Genomic DNA, 17,943 nt, shown 5'->3' with positions numbered 1-17,943 from the left:
CATAATTTCAGGAAAGTAGAAGCCCAAAGTTCTACAGTACAGAAGACTAAATAACACAGCTGGGCACAATGTGTGCTGAACAGTGAGCCACTTGGAGGAGGCATTGTCTGAGGACACCAGACAAGAGCCGATTGCTGCTCAAAGAGCCGCAGATCCAAGCTCCTGCTCAATGAGGACTGGAGCTGCCCTTGTCTCTAGCAGTGGGGAAACAGGAGAGCGCCGAGCATCCCAGGATTTTAGATACAGCAGCCCTTGGGATAGACTACTATCAGGCTTCTCTGCTAAGTACAGGTCTCCCGAGGGTAAAGAAGGCTGGCCCTGGATCCCCTTGCTCTGTTCCAGGAACCTCTGGAGCCACTCTCTTCTTGGGGCCTCATTCTTTCATCCAGTCGCCTTCCCACCACTCAGACCTCGTGATGACTGGTACCTTCCCTATCGATGCTCTAGTGAGGCAGAGATCGGCGAACAAGGCTGCTTGCCACATCGTGCCGCTGATGTCAGAAACCCTCAGCAGACTTCAGCAAAGGCTCACGGGCATTTTCATTAATTTGGCTCGGAGGCCTGATTTCAGGCGCCACAGGAAGCCATGAAGATTCTGTCTTAACTCCCACCCCAGACATGGTGGAGTCCCGAGGACCCCAGCGACACCCCCATCCCTACAAGGAAGTATGCCTTCCCAGATTAACCCTGGGAGGTGCACATCTGCTTTTGGAAGGCTATCTTGCTGAGTGTGGAGGAGCTAAACCTCCAACAATGAGGGCCCCCTGCCCCAGCAGCCTTGCCGTGTGTCTCTGCAGGATCTTGACTGGGACAGTTCACACTCCTCTGCCCCTCCATAAGCCTCAAGCGCAGTATTCCCTAGCAGAAACCCTGTATCCGTAAGGACTAAAGGAGTCAAGACAGACTCACTGCCTGGCTCAGCCATGCAAGAGAGGCTTGTCCAGTCCTTGGACGCTCTAATCCGAATCCATAACGGCACTCAGAATCAAACCCGAGAAGAAAGCCACACTGAGGGGTAGTTCCCCCACTCCACCCCCTTCCCTCTGGGCTGCGCTTGAGCCACTGGAATGAGAAGCCGAAAAGTCTTCCTTAGAAGGCCAGTTGTTTTCACAGGTGAAAAGAATTAACAGATCGACAACTGAAAACGGCTGAAGCATCAGCAGTCAGCCAGGTCAAGCCCTAGGGGCTAGGGAGGATAGATAGAAAACCCTAGTGCAGGGTCCAAAGCCTCCCACAGACTCAAGTTTCCCATCGGCCCAGCAAACAACTGCCATTCATAACCCATTTTACAACAGGGCCCCGGAGTGTCGCGTAGAGGTAAAGAGCCTGCCCAAGGCCCTGGGTTCCAACTCCAGCACCACACACCAAAAATAAAGAAGTCACCATTGCATCCAGCTGCCTTCTAGACATGTGTGCTTACACGCACAAATTAGTTCAGTTTTTGCCTCTCATTGAAGAAACTTCTGTTTGTCCTAGTGACAGACACAGAGAGCAATTGACATCTTTACCACACCCCTGCTCCCCAGGGGCCAGGGAACACCAATGGAGGGAGCTGTTAAGATTTTAAGAGTAAAGTTGAGGGGCTGCTGGGAGAATGTATCTTCTGGAAACAACGGAACCGCTGCACCCCTGAACTCACAGCACCTGTGACTGCCTGCACATGACCTGTGTGAGATCAAGCCAGTCAGGATTCCAGCACGGATGGGGGAGAAGCTCCTAGCTGAGAAGCTATTGCCCAGGATGACTGCTGAGGAGCAGAGACGGAGAAACAGTTTCCTTCAAGGATGTGACCCCTGAGCACTGAGAAGCACTGGGTCCCGTGGGTTATAATTTTTTAAGGAAGAAAATGAGCTGGGCAATGTGGCACATGCCTTTAATTCAAGCCCTGGGGAGACAAAGGTGAGTGGATCTCTGTGAGTTCAAAGCCAGTCTGGTCTACACAGTGAATTTCACTGTGTACTCTAACTACACAGTAAGAGTTGTATAGAGATAGCCTGCCTCAAAAGTAACCAACTAATTTAATTTTAAAAATTTAAAAAGAAGAAAAGGGAATGAAGTTGAAGGAGAGGGGACATGGGAAGGAGAGGGCCAGGAGGAGTAGGGACTGTGGGGTGAGGGGTGGGTGTGATCTAATGTTATGAAGCAGTATTCTCAAAAGAAGAAGAAGAAGAAGAAGAAGAAGAAGAAGAAGAAGAAGAAGAAGAAGAAGAAGAAGAAGAAGAAGAAGAAGAAGAAGAAGAAGAAGAAGAAGAAGAAGAAGAATTCTCGAAGAATGAGCAACTCTGAAGTCACAGTCAAAAAGAAGAGAGGAAAATCCATCGCCCAGCGGAGTCAGAAAGTGGCTACAGGAAGTGACTACAGGAAGCAGCAGGCTATGGGTCCACCGTGTCCCAAACGTTATTACCACAATCCTAGAACTGCCATCTGGCACCGCCACTTCCAGACCATTCCTAGGTTAGCCAGGCCGGAAGACGCCTGGAGAGCAGAATTCCCAGGTACTTGCTTCTTCCATCCTAAAGTCAAGACTTGAGACAAAACGTTTGCCAGAATCTAAAGCAGAGAAGGAACCTGATGGATTCAAATGCTTTTCCAAGCCTAAAGTACTCTGTGGTTCTAGCCACAGCTGCTGATGCAAACCCTGCTAGCATCCTTATGGTTCATACTTCAGCAGCCCCAACAAGAAAGGTTTCCTCAGACCCTGTGACATGAGCTAAAGCAGGCTCACAGGGTATACACACGTGCCTCTCTCTCTCTCTCTCTCTCTCTCTCTCTCTCTCACACACACACACACACACACACACACACACACACGGTGGCATACAAATGCCTCTGTGTTTAACAAACATTGTGGCTTCCTTGGCAGCCTAGGGCTAGCTCTTTACTTAGGCCACAGTCCAGCAAGACGGATGCAGCACGCCAGCCCCAGAGTGTGGCCTGTCTGAAGCTCAGCTGGCTGCTGGCCAACCTGATTCTGAGAGACAGATTACAAGCACTCTGAGTTCAGGATACACTGACAGGATGCTACCCACTTTTTCTTTCTTTGTCTACTTTGTCTTTCTTTGGCTACAAAGTCATCTTCCAAACTACTTCAAACATCCTCACATCTCCACTGGTCCCCTAGGGAAGACCATATCTTTTCTCTGTATGGGTACCCTATTGAAGGACCTAGGCATCTCCAGCCACAGAGTCCATCAAATAGACATCAAGCTGTGTCCCTCCTCTGCTTGCTCCTTCAAGCGTGGTCCTACGGGAGCACCTATGGGAGCTGCTAACATTATCCCCATTTCACAGATGGAGAAGCAGCTGACCAGGGCTGCCCTGACACTTGTCCCAGACCCTAACTGCCTGCCTATCAGGTGCTCCCACGGCAGCGTGTCACCCAAGCCTCCTCGTGCTCAGACCATGTGAGCCAGGAAGGAGGAAAAGAAGCCAGCAGGTGCCCAATGCCCCTCTGTTGCCAGCTATTCATGTGTGTGACTGTGCCCAAGAAAGTCCAAAGGAGGCTTTGTGGGCACTCTGAGGTTAGAACCTGGCTCTGGAGCCTGTCACTTCAAGACTGGGGTGTGGTACATTAAAAAAAAAAAAAAAAAAGCCTTTCTATTCCCCGCAAGCTCACAGGACAGAAGAGGTAAAACTTTAGCCACCAATTTGGTTTTCTAAAACATTGACATTGCCAGCATGTTGCTAACCAAAGGTCCCCCTCCCTAGTAATTAGCTCATAAACCTCTTTGGAAACATACACCCGTCTATTTATCTACCAGCAACAGCTAGGATTACATGAGCCTGGTTCCCGATGAAAGTAAATCCAGCCAGGCAGTTTCTTGCGTGTATTCCACTCTGTGAGGCTGGGTTACACTGCTGTGCCCGACAGTGGTGGGCTCTGAGGCCAGCATCCGTATCCGGGGCCACTCTTTCTCCAGTCTCTTCACTGTTCCCTCATAGGCAGTCACATGCTCCCCAACACAGCTATGAGGCCCAATACAAAAATCAAACGCTTAGTTAAAATAGGTTGAGATTTGTGTGTGTGCACATGCACTTGAGTGTGTGTGCCTGCGGAGACTGGAGGTTGACTTTGGGTGTCTTCCTTAATTGTTCTCCGTCTCTTACTGACCTGAAGCTCAACAGTTCGTCAAGACTGGCTGACTAGTATGCCCCCAGGATCCACACATCCCCACCCCCACTCCAGTGCTGGGATTACAAGTACAGACACCAGGACTACCTCTTTATGAGGCTTCTGGGGACCGAACAGGGCCTCATGCTTGCACAGTGAGCTCTTTAACCCACTGAGCCATCTCCACAACACCACTTACAAGACTGGAGTGTGTGCGTGTGTGTGTGTGTGTGTGTGTGTGTGTGGTCAGTTGTGCCATTTTAAGTGTGTGTGTGTACTTTGCAGGTGACAATGTCACACCACAATGTCTAAAGGATGGACACACGAGCACCGGCTTCAGTGTCTCCCACGTCTCTAGTGGATGTGCGTTCTCAGCTCTCCTCTGCCAGGTCAAACTGCCTGCAAAGGCTCCATCGCAGCCCCACCTTCCCCTGAACTCTCCTCTCACATCTGCAGGTCAGTTCCTTGGAGAGCAGGTAGCAGGAACTAGGTAGAGGCACAACTGCTTCCTGGAGATGGCCAGTGTCTCATGTGTGTGCATGATGATATGCCTGTGTTCACAAGTACAGGTGGTGTGTCTGTGTGTGGAATTAAGCATACATATGTGTGTGTTCATTTTTGTGTATCTATGTGTAGGTATGCATGCACATGTGTGAGTAGCATGTATATATCAGAGGTCAAGGTCAGGGGGTACCCTCTATTCCATCTTATTTTTTGAGACAGGCTCCCTCACCGAACCAAGAGATCAGTGCTTTATCTAGAATGACCAATAAGCCACAGCAATCCTCGTGTCTCTGGCTCCTCAACCCTGGGTTCCAGGCACGTGCCACATTGGCCTGCTTTTTATATAAGTGTTAGGAGTCAAATCCAGGTTGTCATAACTGTATAGCAAGTACTTTATGGGTTAAATCATCTCACAAACCCCTCCACTTTTGGAGAGAGAGTCTTTTGTGCATCAGCCTGGTCTTGAATTTACTATCAAGCCAAGGATGACCTTGAACTCCTGATCCTTGTGCCCCTGTCCTCTGAATGGTGAGATTACAGGTATGCTCTGCCAAGCCTGGTGCGATGCAGTGCTGAATTTGGCACAAGCACTCTACCACCTGTGCGGTGTCCCTAGCTTTCTGTCTGCATCTAAGCATTGTGCCCAGTACAAGATTTACAGGCCGTATCCTCCCTCCATCAAGCTGCACGACCTGCACTCTGTTTACTGAACACTCTGAGCCTCAGTTTCCTCTGCTATCAAATGGGGAGGGGTAAAAATATACCCACAAAGGATTCATGTGAGGTTTGACTAAGAGAATGTTCTAAGGCACCCAGCACAGTACCTGGGACAAAGTAGCTACTCAGAGAAGCGCTTCGATACCAAGTAGGAGTGGGCAAACACTGACACCTCACTTGTCCCAGCTCCAACTCTTGGCAGCACCCCAGGATCTCCCGGGTCCTTAGAACTCAACTCTATTTTTTGCTATGCTAGGCAGGCACTTATTCAGGCTTTCCGCTGACATCACAGAAACCCAGGGATGGTGAGGGTGATTTCACCACCAGTCCCATTAGGGAAGCAGCTACTGTCTTCCACCCTTCCTGTACCCTGTCCCGTTCAATGGAATCCTCCCTCCAGCTCCTTGCACTGAGAGGCGATCTCTGCTTCCTCCTCTCTGAAACTTGCATTAGCCAATAGGATTTGAAGTAAGATGAAGGGCTGACTCCCAGACTCGTGTGTACTTCTACTGGCTCTTCCTGGCACCCTGCTCAGCCCCTTGTGCCCAGCCCAGGCTAGCCTGCTAGAAAATGAAAGACACAGAGAACAGAGATGAGCCTCCCAGTGGAAGCCAGTCCTGCGCCACTGGCCAACCACCCCTCACAGAGATTGACTACTGAGTCCTGGGAGAGCCAGGCTCAGGATAGAACCCTTGCTGATCCCAGCCTAATCTGATAGTCATGGAATCCTGAGATTCAGAATGAAGGTTGGTGACAACCACTGAGTTTAAGGGTCATTAGAAAGAACAGTTTATATTTTTAAGGGAATTGGGCTGTAGTAACTGACACTCATCTATCTGCTGCTGAGTCTGTTCCAGTCATTCTGACCAGCTGCTGAGAAGGATCTCAACGGCTCTGCTTGCTTCCTCCAGAGGACTCTCCTCCACAGCCAGGACTACAGACCTGTGACTGAGGGCTCTGACCTGTGAGAGGCACAGTCATTGTTGGAAAGACCCGAACGGTTTGCCTAAAGTTCATTGTGATGGACTTGGCTAGATTTAGAGTGATCAGCACCAAGATAGACTAAGGTAAAGACTGAAATTCAAGGTGAACTGAGTGCTGGTATTCATCTCTCTGCTTCCCTACCGTGGACACAACATGACCGGCCACTTGGAGCTCCTGCAGACAGGCCTTCCCCACCATGATGGACAGTACACCTTTAAACTATGAACTAAAACCAATACGCTCTCCTTGTCAGGTACTTGGTTACAGTAACTAGAAATATAACTACTTCACTGTCCGGGGACCTAGGCAGTTTCCTCCAGCCACATGACTTTGGGCAGGTGCCCTCACCTTCTCTTTTCTTATCTCTAGAATAGAGACATTTCAGGGCTCCCTTCCAGCACAGCAACATGATGGACCCCAAAGGGAAACAGCAGATGTCAAAGTGTTTAGGGACCCTACACCACAGGGTGAGTGGATTGGAGTTTTTCATTTGTAAGGCCAAAGATTCACAGAAATGCTCCTGAATGAGGTATTGGGCCATCTCTTTCTTCCTTGGGAAATTACTTCCTTGAACAGGGTTTGATCAGGGTAAAGGGAAAGTGGGCAGTATGCTGATCCACAAAATAGTTGGATTAGCATTAACTTAGACTGACCTGGATTCAAATGACAACCCTACCCACGTACTTGCTGGATAATTTTGGACAGGTGATGTGAGGTGTCCTTCTGTATGAATAAAACTGTTTCAGCCAATGGCTTAGCAGAGTAAAGCCAGGTGGCTTTACTCAGAGATATATAGAGTAGGTGGGGTCAGAGAAATGCCATGTAGCCACTGAAGGAGAAAGACGCCCAAAGGAACCATTGGAACCTTGCCGGTAGGCCACAACCTCTTGGTGATGCACAGATTAATAGAGATGGGTTAATTTAAGATATAAGAGCTAGCTAAAAATATGCATAAGCTAATAGGCCAAGCAGAGTTTTAATTAATACAGTTTCTATGTGGTTATTTTGGGTCTGAGTGGCTGGGAAACGAACGAGCAACCTCTGACTACAGACAGGTGAATTAACCCCTCTGGTAGCCTCCGCTGCATCAGGCTAACAATGCACATGGTGCCTCTGGCACACGGAAGTAGCCATCAAAGGATGGTAAAAAACTGAACCATAGCTTGGAGGTAACAAAGGGAAGAAGAGGCATCCGAGAGAGAAGCAGAGAGAGTTCTAGTCCATCTGGGGGAGGAGAGTGTGGAGTGGCATGGGTCATGCTGGGATGAAGGAACCTCAGAGGCCTCTGCTTAACAGACACCAAGGGAGTCAGGTAGAGGAGGACTCATGACCAAGGGCCGTGGTCTCCTCACAGATGAGAATATCAAGTTCACATTGGAGTCCAAAGGAAACTGCCTGGCAGGGATGAGGATATTCTAAGTGATGTTTGTACTCTACACTTCAGCTAATGGACTCTTAAAACAATAGACCCCCCCAGAAACTGGAATTCCCCCAGGAATCTCATGCTGGAAGAAGAAAAAATGCTAAAGTATGATCTAGCCAGAGGGGGAAAATCTCACTAGGAAAGTGTTGACAACACAGTGTTGACAACTTGGGGACCCATCTTCCTGGAGTCCCAAACAGTGATAGGTAGGAACATATCTTGCCTGGGACTGCCTAGACAAACATAACTCTGTCCTCTGTTTAAATCGTTACCTCACTTCAAGAGGGGGCATTGATCCCCGCCACCCTCCCTGATGTGGTCACATTGAAGAAATGTTCTGCCTTTCACTACCCCTTTGGCTGTTTTAATGGCTAATGGAGAATGGGTGGCTGAGCCCAGCTTGGGGCACGGACTGTGACCACATGTCTGGTAACAGCACCGCAAGCTTAGGCCTCTGGGGGATCAACTTCAGAGTCTCTGCGTCCTCCTGTTGTTTTCCTGCATTCATTTCCTTCTCCAAGAAAAATGGGGCAAGGCTTTCACATCCCGGCATCTATAAAATGGTAAAAATATAAGATTCTCACCCTTTCAGCTCCCCTTGGAATCACAGGTATATGGAATGGTTGGGTATATGCTCATGTGTGTACGTGTATGTGTTCAGAGGTGTGTAAAGGCCAGATGACAAACTTGGATTCGTTCATTTCTCGGGCACTGTGCACCTTCATTTGAGATGGTTTTTCTCACTGGCCTGGAACCCACCCACCATGACAATCTCATGGCACTGTATCCCATTTTTAACGGGACTCAGATCCTCGTGCATGTGTGGCAGTGTGCCGACGGAGCTACTCAGCCCCATGGTTAATCTTAATTGGAATGGGACACGCCTAGATTAGCAAAGCATGCTCTGAGGGTGTTTGTGATGATGTTCCCAGAGATGGCTACATCTCGAGAGCTCTGACTTGATGGATGGGTGCGTCCCTTCACACCTTTAGTGGCATCATTGGGAGTGGAAGGGCAGGAGTCAGGGTCTCATTGGATGACTCAGGTCCCTCTCTGGACGGTGTGTCTTTGGAGAACACATCACGTTCTGGTACCTCTGTGCTTCCTGCTGTACTTCCTTCCACTGTGAGGGGAAGAACGTTCCTCTGGGCTGCTTGCCTGCCCTGCTTCCATTCCCACTAGTAAATGTCTATCCTGCTGCTGCATCCTCTTCCACTGACATCAGAGCCCAGCTTCTGCAGCCTTGCTCAGTGAAGGGGAAGACATGCATCTGACTCTAAGAGAAACTTTTGGGTCATCAGCTTGAGTCTGGGCCTCATGAGGTATCTCACTTCTCGGACTAGACAGCTAACAAGTCTCAGGCTCTCTTCCATGCAGACAGCCATCGTTGGGCTGCTCACTGTAGTGGCATTTCATGTGTATTTGAATAAATAAAGCTTGCCTGAAGATCAGAAAAGAAAAGCAGCCACACTGGCCAGTCTTACAGACCAGGCAGTAATGACACACACCTTTAATCCCAGTAGACACAGTGATGCACACCTTTAAACTCAGTAGCCACACTAGATTGCTATAGAAACCCAGGCAGTAGTGGTACACACCCTTAATCCCAGAACTAGAGAGGATTATAAAATGGGAGAGACAGCTCTCAGTCTCAGTCTCATTCTGAGATTCCTGGAGCCAGGATCATTATTTCTGACTGAGGTTGAGGTAAGAGCCAGTGGCTGGCTGTTTACTTTTCTTAACCTTCAGGTTGAACCCCAAATTCTGTCTCTGAGTTTTTATTAAGCATGCTTCAACCCACCCTATTGTGCAATCCAGGGAAGCAAATCACCCCTATATAATATTTTAAAAAGTACCTCAGCCACACACACCCCCATCACCATAATGCTCTCCCCATGTGCATTGGTCAAGTAATCACGGACCCAGTTAACTCTCGGAAACCATGAGCCAAAGAAATCTTTTCTCCCCCTTGTGTTTTCTGCCAGGAGTTTTATTAAATAGATTAATTAAAACATGACCAGTATAACAACTTACTTCCAATATTTGTGTTGGGTCTGGGGTGAGATCCAGAGCTCCTGTGACCCGAGCAGGCTTTGCCTGCCCCCAGCTCTGCAGGACACTGAAAACTCTAGGACCCACAATTCATAGGTCTTTGATTAAGGGTCCTGCTGTCACACTAAGTCTTTCTGGCATTAAGATGAGTGTTCACATAGCCTCTTTCCTTCTTTCCACATCAACATCCATTCTGGGTCCTCCAGCTCCCACCAGTGAATGAGGAAGCTCCCCATCTGGAGAGCAAGCGGCTTCCCCCAAGGCCGACAATACATACAGGAAGATGAGCCCCGGACACAGGGATGCAAAAAAAAGCACAAAACTTACTCTCTCCATCTGCTCTCACCCCTGACGCCTTGCGGGCTACCCAGGAGCCGCACCCTCCACCTGTTGCTGTAGCCAATGTTGCTAAACTCAACACACAACACAAGTTCCTTTGTCTCCCCAAATCAGCAGAGCTTGGAGACCAAGCAAGCCCTTTCCGACTCCACTCAGTTTTGCTCTCACGACTTCTTCTGGTAACAACTGAAGGTGGCAATTGAAACAGTTTGCTCTGCCTTGGTTGTCAGACAAATCCACTTGCTTAAAAAGAGCTACAGTTCCTAGACCTCAGTGGTTCAAAGTTAGGGAGCGCTCTGTGCTTTCAATGTCCCTCTCCTGAGCCCTCTGACATCAGAAAGAGACCCCGAGAGCCAGCTGGTGGCAAAATAATGTGGACCCTGCTTCCAGGTCATTTCCAAAGCCCGTTGCCATGTCTAAGTCTCCAGGCTGTTCATGGCTGTCTGCAGTGGAGGGAGACTCAGCTGATTGGGCTGGGGAGCAGCAGGAGTTGGCAGGGTTTGCCTTCCGACCCTGACGACCTGACTTCAGCCCCAAGAACCCACACTACAAAGCCAGGTGTGGTGACATATGCTTCTTTATAATCATGACTCTGGGATTCCTGGAGCTGGCCGGTTGGCCATTCTAAGCCCCTTGAGAGACGCAGCCCACAAAAAGCAAAGGGGGCCGAGTCTGAAGAATGGCAGCTCAGGTTGTCCTCTGGCCTCATTCATGCTTATACATGTGCATGAGCACACACAAACATATACACATTTAGCCAAATTCAGTTATGCCTGTGAATACGGCTGGCCTGTCAGCCTTACCCAGCAACACTCTCTGGTGGAATTCATTCCGATTTTTAAAGTTACAGTCAACTCCGTTGGAGGTAAACAATCTCTGAGAACACTGTTCCTGCTTTAAATAAACATGAACACAGGGCTTTCCACACGTTATCAGAAGGGGCTCGTTTCTGAACAGACACACATCACAGGGGACAGGAGTTGGCTGGGGACAGCCCTTCACGCTCTCACACTCAGTCTGTCTTCTGGCCCTGGAAGGTTCTCCCTTGGGCAAGAAGGTGATTCAGCACCAGCTGGAGAAACAGCACCCTGCCTGCTCTCAGGGCCTTCAGGGAAACCCTCCAGAAGACACTCTCTGGTTCCCCTTAGAACAGAGACCGCATGCGCGTGCTTTTCACACCCCCTCCCAGGAGATTGAGAAAACACATTCTGCAAGACCAGGGAGGCCTGGTCTGAGTATGGCTGTCCAGAAATGCCTCTGAGGAAGTGGTTGAATGCTGTCCCTTGGGAGCTCAGAGCTGAGCAGAGGGGTTCACTGAGCTGACATTGATTAGGGAGCTCGTGAGATGGCAAGGCTTGTATCACTTCTGATGTTTCCTCACAGAGATTGACAAGGACAGATGGGGTTGGGGAGCAGAGCCCCAAATCCCAAGGCCCTCTTTCCAAATCCTTCACCTCCTTAGGAATCTCTCCCTCCTCCCTCTGAGCAAACATCCCATATCTGCCTCCCTTCATCTGGAGCCTGTGGTGCAGCTGATACTTTGCATGAGGCACAAGGTGAGAGCCCTGGAACAGTGGTGAAGTTTCCATTAGCACAAAACAGGTGAAATCAGCGTTCTACAGACGAAAAGATAGCTCACCCCTTCCACGCTCCACAAGTTTTCCATGTAAACACCTTGCGGAGGGTTTAATAGTTAAACATGCTAAGGATCGACTTTTTGTCGTTCCTTGGGTCTCCTTTGTTTCTTGCCTTGCTCTTTAAGACTAGTCAGTAGGGCCTTGTGGGCGTGATGAGCATTTCCCTATTTGGGCTGTCCCAGACATGGCCACTAGCCATGTGGCCACTCATGCGTGACTGTGAAACTGAGTTCTTAATTTTGTTTTAGTTCGTTTGTATCTACATCACAGTGCCGCCAGCAGGTGTCAACAGTACCGGGCAGCCCGTCAGAACTTTGGGTTCTCAGCTCTAAATGCAAATAGAACCTTGGATCTGCCCTGACTCCTTTCTCAGTGATGCTCGGGCCAGACTGCCACTTCCAAGTGCTCTGTTCAGTGACTGAATACAACAGTCCCAGGAGAAGCAGGAAGTGCGTCGTCGGAGAGGAAGCCAGCGCACCCAACCACTTTGGACTCTAGAGCACGGGGCAGGGACGGGAGGAGGGGGACCAGGCTCCATTTATTTTTATCACAGAGTGTTACAGTTGTCAGCTGTGCAGCTGAGAAATACTGCTAGGGAGAGGGACAGAAATTGGCTTTGTCTTTGTTCCCTGGCACCTACTTCTGTTGCTCAAAGGGTGCCAGAAGAAGCAGGGTTGGCGAGGGTGGGGACAAGAGAGTTCTGAGTGTGCAGACGCTCTCTGGGTGTCATCAGAGAAAGAAGAACACTCAGCCACTTTCATGTCTGCATCAAAACTGATACAAATGTCATCGGGTTTGTATGGTCCATCCGCCACGGGGACAGCTCTTGCCATCCAAGGTATGGTGACAAAGGTCTGTCATATAAGTGCTTTGAACAAAGCTGCGTTTGGCTGTGTCCTGGGTAGAATATGATGACAGGGACCAGACTCCACACAGGGATTCTGAAAGGCAAGGTCACCCCTGTTCTTTCCACAGGCATTGACCTCCCCCAAGAAGAAACATATCGGGTTCATAAAGAACTCAGTCATAGACCCAAGAGCTGACAGCTCCCTGTGGGGGTTCTTCACAAGCTCTGCGGTACACACCCAACTGGGGGCCTTGTAAAACAGGCTGCATAAGCTGGGCGGTGGTGGCACACGCCTTTAATCCCAGCACTCAGGAGGCAGAGGTAGGCAGATCTCTGTGAGCTCGAGGCCAGCCTGGACTACAAGAGCTAGTTCCAGGACAGCCAGGGTCGTTATACAGAGAAACCCTGTCTCGAAAAAACAAACCAAACCAAACAAAACAAAAACAGGCTACAGATCTGGCTTGGACCCAGCTGGTCATTATTAGAGGCGGTAAACCGTTCTGGAGTTAGATCTATGGGAAATTTTAGGGATCTACTCTTGACGAGGCAGCCAGTCCCTTCCTCCTCTATGTTTGCCCCTGCATCTACAACCCCCAGGGTTCACGCAGCCACCACAGAGCTAAAAGCAGCAGGGCCAACAGCCATGGATATGAGTCAAAGTCTATACTGTGAGCCAAAAGGAATCATTTCTCTGTGTAAGATTACTATCTCAGGCATCTGCTACAGTAACAGCCATTGTGCTATAGCACAGCCTGGACCCCCTGGCTCTACCACCAGGTGTCTGGGCTCTCCCTGTCCACTCTAGCATGTTCTCTGCCCTGTCTACAACACAACACATCCTTTCACCTGGGAAAGAGGGAGCTCAATAGCATGAAACAAATGTCTCAAATCCCATAAGGACTAAGAAGATAAAGAATGATTCACACCCAGATTTACTTAACATCAGTTATCTTTTCCGTAGCTCGGGAGCCTGTCCTGGAACTCGCTCTGCAGACCAGGCTGACCTCAAACTCACAGAGATCCGCCTGCCTCTGCCTCCCGAGGGCTGGGATTAAAGGCGTGTGCCACTGCCTACCCCTTCCTTTACTCACCTTCTGACTGTGAACTTTCTAAGTTACTCTATGTGATTTTCTCTGCTCTCCCACTGCACCAGACTAAACAGCTACCAAACTCCAGGACCTGAATGCCCCGGGAGTTTCCCGTTTCATGGGAACTTTTTTGATACAATACAGAATAGTGTACAACTATTCATGCTTGCTGACCCAGGAATTCTGATTCCAGGAATTGATTGGGAGGAAATAATTAAGAATGTCCACAGTATGTCATTGTGAGAATGCTTACACATGCATGCTGTTACAATTTTAAACAATTGGGAACGACCTGATGGGTGGAAAGGACAATGGACTCAGGGGCTGTCCAATACTCAGAGACTTAGAATCAGTCGCCAAGTCAATCAACCAACCCCAGAGTTGAGAGTTAGGGCAAAGATTTGGGGAAGATGCATATTTCACAAGACTGAACTCCTACGGATTTACAGCGACCAGCTTTAAGATTATTCTAAAAGTATAGGAATAAAAGTAAACACGGGGCTGCCATAGAGGCTGGTGTAAGTCGTTGTCTGAAGTTCCATTAACCTTAGCAGATCTAGCTCTAGAAAAAAAGGAGGAGAGAGGAAATGGAAGTATCTCCTGCTTACAAGTCCACATGCCTCCGAGCAGGGAGCAGCATCAGAAGACGCTGTATTTGAGGGCCAAGACAAAAATGTTGGGGAGAAGGCGAGGAAAGAAGAAAAACACAAGGAGAAAAGCTTTTGAGAAGCACCAAGAGAAGGTAAGAAAAGACTTTTTAAATAAATAAAAATAGGGCATTGTGCTGAGAGGGCAAACTGCTTCAAAGAGATTTTTATAGTAAAATTCAGAGGGCCGCTGAAAATGGAGAGACCAGCACTCTAGTGCAGGGAGTGGCTGGGCAGGAGGGGACATGTCTGAGCTCAGCAGGACAGCTGCTTGTCCCCACAGAGATGCCTGACCCTCTCCTGACAAGCAAGGTCAAGCCCCAGGATTGCCACCTACAATGCAGACTGGGCGCTCAGCATCAAGCCAACCACCTTTCCCGGGAGATCTATTCACAACCTCTTTGAAAATCAAATCAAGAGCAACACCTTGTCTCTGGGGGATCTACTCTTATCTGGTTGCTCCAGCTGGAGAGGCTGTGACCAGGCGACAGGAGCCTGGTCCCTCTCCCTGGAACCCTAGGATCTTTGCAGGGGACAGTCAAGTCCAAACCCACAGTTTCCACACAAGCCCTGGCTCCCACTGCTTTCCTTAGCAGCCCCCTACCCAGAACAACCCTTCTATTTTTGACAGTTCCTTCCATATGCTTAATGCCAATGCCACACTGTGTGGGGCTCTGGGTTGAATTCTACAAACCGTTTCTACCCAGCCATAATCTGTACCAAACCCAAAGCCCACAGTGGACCTGGAGTCTGCCGCACATAGGAAAATGTTCTGCCCGACGTTTGCAAAGGAAGGGTTTGGCAAATGCAGGAAGCAGGGGAGGCTGGTAACTAGAATGAATGTCAGGAAGGGATGTAGATGAGAGCTACACACACAGACTTTAAAAACTGGTTCTCTTGGAGGCTGCTCTCCTAAGTAAGTTCACGACTGTTAATAAGGCCAGTCCCAAAGTTTCCTTTCCCTAGGGTTCTGGAGGACCCCCAGGTAGGGGGCGAGGGAGGCCCTTCACCCCCATCCAAAAGCCCTCATTTCCTTCAGCCGTGTCCAGCTCTGAGTAGTTTCCCGATGTATTACATGCCCAGAGCATGCTGCCTCTAAGGATGCTCGCTCACACTGGATAACACCATCAACTCAAACTAGCTGTCACCTGGGCCCAAAGTAACACATCATCTAAAACGAGGTTGGGAGCTACCAACAACTGGACTCTCACTGCAAAGAAGAGGTGGGCGTGGCGCGGCTGCTTTATTCCAAGGAAGTGGGCTAGGCGGGTACCCGTCCCCTAAGCACTCCTGCTATGGGGTCAGTTGACTTCGCTAATGATGCTTAATGAAGGAGAGACTTATTCTTTTTTGCAGGCCCACCCATCTCGTCTTGTCAGCAACTGAACCCCTGATCCAAACAAAACTTCATCCTCTTAAATCCTGTCGCCAGATTGGGGTGGCACGTGGAAGATGAGCTCCGTGCTAACCACCAGCTGCACAGCCCCCTTGGGGGGCTTCCCTGCCTTCCTTCCCTGCATCCCAGATTCTTTCGGGACTTTGTGGGCCTCCCCCCCCCCTCCCCGGTACCTGGCCTGAAGATCCCCGTGTTCCCCAAGACCCATTCCAAACACATCTCTCTGTTTCCTGCGCATGCAACTGCTCTAGAAGGACATGGAGTGATCCCCGAGAGCAGTCCGGCCTCCTGGGGGCCCTTGGGGCGGTGTGGGGAGGATCCGGGGCGGTTGGCTAGCCAGCGGCGGTCCCTCGAGGGCATACAGCCCAAATAACTTTGCCTTGGCGAGAGCGAAGCCGCGCCTGATAGCACCGGGAGAGCAGGGACCCCAGGGACACCCCCAGCCCCCGCCCCGATCTCCTGAAGCAGGCCAGGATGTCAGCGTGGCCGCCAGACATTTAAATCGGCCCCACGGGAGGCGGCGTGGAAGAAGCCGGAAAGGCGGCTGCCGTCTTGCGGGACTGCGGGGTGGCCACTGGGGTTGAGGAGCCGCGGAGACACTCACCAGCGCGTGTTGTCGTGGAAGTGCTCCAGCACCGCGTAGCCGAAGAAGGAACCCGCAGGGCCCTGGAAGCGCACCGGGCGCTGCGCGTCGAGGTTGTAGGCGCCGGCCGGGACCCCCGCGGCCACCAGCGCCAGCAGCAGCGCTCGGAGCCCCCCGGCGCCCGTCCACGCCGCAGCCGGGCCGCCCATCCCCAGCAAGCCGCCGCCCTGCGTCCTGCCCCACAGTCGGGGCTCCCGGGACACGCTGTTGCCCGGGGCGCGAGCCGTGCGCTCCAAGTCGGAGCCCGGGACGCGGTGATGCGCTGCACTGCGAGCCGGACTGAGGCCAGGGGTGGCCGCCAACGGGCCGCGTCCTCTTGAAACCGGTGGAGAGGTCTGAGGGCTCAGAAGGAGTGGGTCTCGGGCCCTGGCGGCGCTGGACTGCGAAGAGGCGCGCCCGCGGGGTGGGCGGCCCGGGAGGCCCGGGCGGGACAGGCCCGCAGCGCCCCCTGCTGGACGTGACGCCACGAACACCGGCTGGATCCGGTACTGGAGCAGGCGCTGGACCCCAGTGAACTCCATCCTCTCCAAGGTCCCAGCGCTCTTCTTTTGTGTTACCCTTGAGCCTCACACTAAGACCCAAAGTCACCTAAGTGAAGGATGGGGGAATAGTCTGGTCCTGCCCATCTGGAAGCTCTTTTTTTCAGAGGCAAACACTCAAGATCTTGAACCCGTTGGTGTTAGTAAGAATCTGTCCTGTGTGCCGGGCAGTGGTGGCGCACGCCTTTAATCCCAGCACTCGGGAGGCAGAGGCAGGCAGAGGCAGGCGGATCTCTGTGAGTTCGAGACCAGCCTGGTCTACAAGAGCTAGTTCCAGGACAGGCTCCAAAGCCACATAGAAACCCTGTCTCAGAAAAAAAAAAAAAAAAAGAATCCGTCCTGTGAAAGGGAAGAAAGAGTTCTGTCCTTCCATACTCCCTGACCTGGCCAGTGCTTTCCAACTTGTCAGACACGCAACGTTGCAGCCAGATCTTGCAACAAAATTATATACACGTTCAACAAACGTTCAAAAGCCCGGCCATCCCAGCCCATACCCTGACAAGCTTTTTATCTTTGACTCTATGAAGTTGACTAGTCCCAGTTTAATGTTATTCCTGAACTGACCCTTCGCTCAGGTAAAATCTGACCCCACTTCTCCCCCTTCCCCTGCCAAAGTCTCACTCATACTAAACACATGCTTGCTCGGTCTTTTTCTTTCCAGTTAGGTTTGCCCTTATAACAACTGGTACAAGATCCTGGCGGGGGGATGGGGGATTCAGAATTATCTAATCAGTAGAGTCTAAACACAGGGATCTTTACAGGTGAAGAGCTTCTCCTGGCTGTCATCAGAAGAGCCGTGATAAAGGAAGCAGGGCCACTGGAGGGGTCCACGGGCCAAAGAATTCAGGCAGCTTCAAAAAAACTGGAGACAGTGAAATGTAGTGATATTTCATTTTTATTTTAATAAATAAAGCTTTCCTGAATATCAGAGAGTACAACAGTCCCATTAATCAACCTTACAGACCAGGCAGTGGTCACACATACCTTTAATCCCAGTAGCCACACTAGTTTGATAT

The 17,943-nt window shown here is 50.4% G+C and overlaps 1 protein-coding gene across 1 annotated transcript in view; it reads right to left on the bottom strand.

Moving 5' to 3' along the window:
* Itga9 (integrin subunit alpha 9) overlaps positions 1-16,749 on the bottom strand; it is a 299,897-nt gene extending 283,148 nt beyond the window's left edge. Inside the window, 1 exon segment of the mRNA XM_038323365.1 lies at positions 16,350-16,749. Within this exon segment, the coding sequence (XP_038179293.1) occupies positions 16,350-16,537 (188 nt within the window). The 5' untranslated portion in view covers positions 16,538-16,749.
* Positions 16,750-17,943: the final 1,194 nt, after the last annotated feature.

Source organism: Arvicola amphibius, chromosome 3 (genome assembly GCF_903992535.2).
Source record: "Arvicola amphibius chromosome 3, mArvAmp1.2, whole genome shotgun sequence".
NCBI classification, from domain to species: Eukaryota; Metazoa; Chordata; class Mammalia; order Rodentia; family Cricetidae; genus Arvicola; species Arvicola amphibius.
Note: the sequence above shows the minus strand (reverse complement) of the source record. Positions and strands in the feature narration are given on the sequence as shown.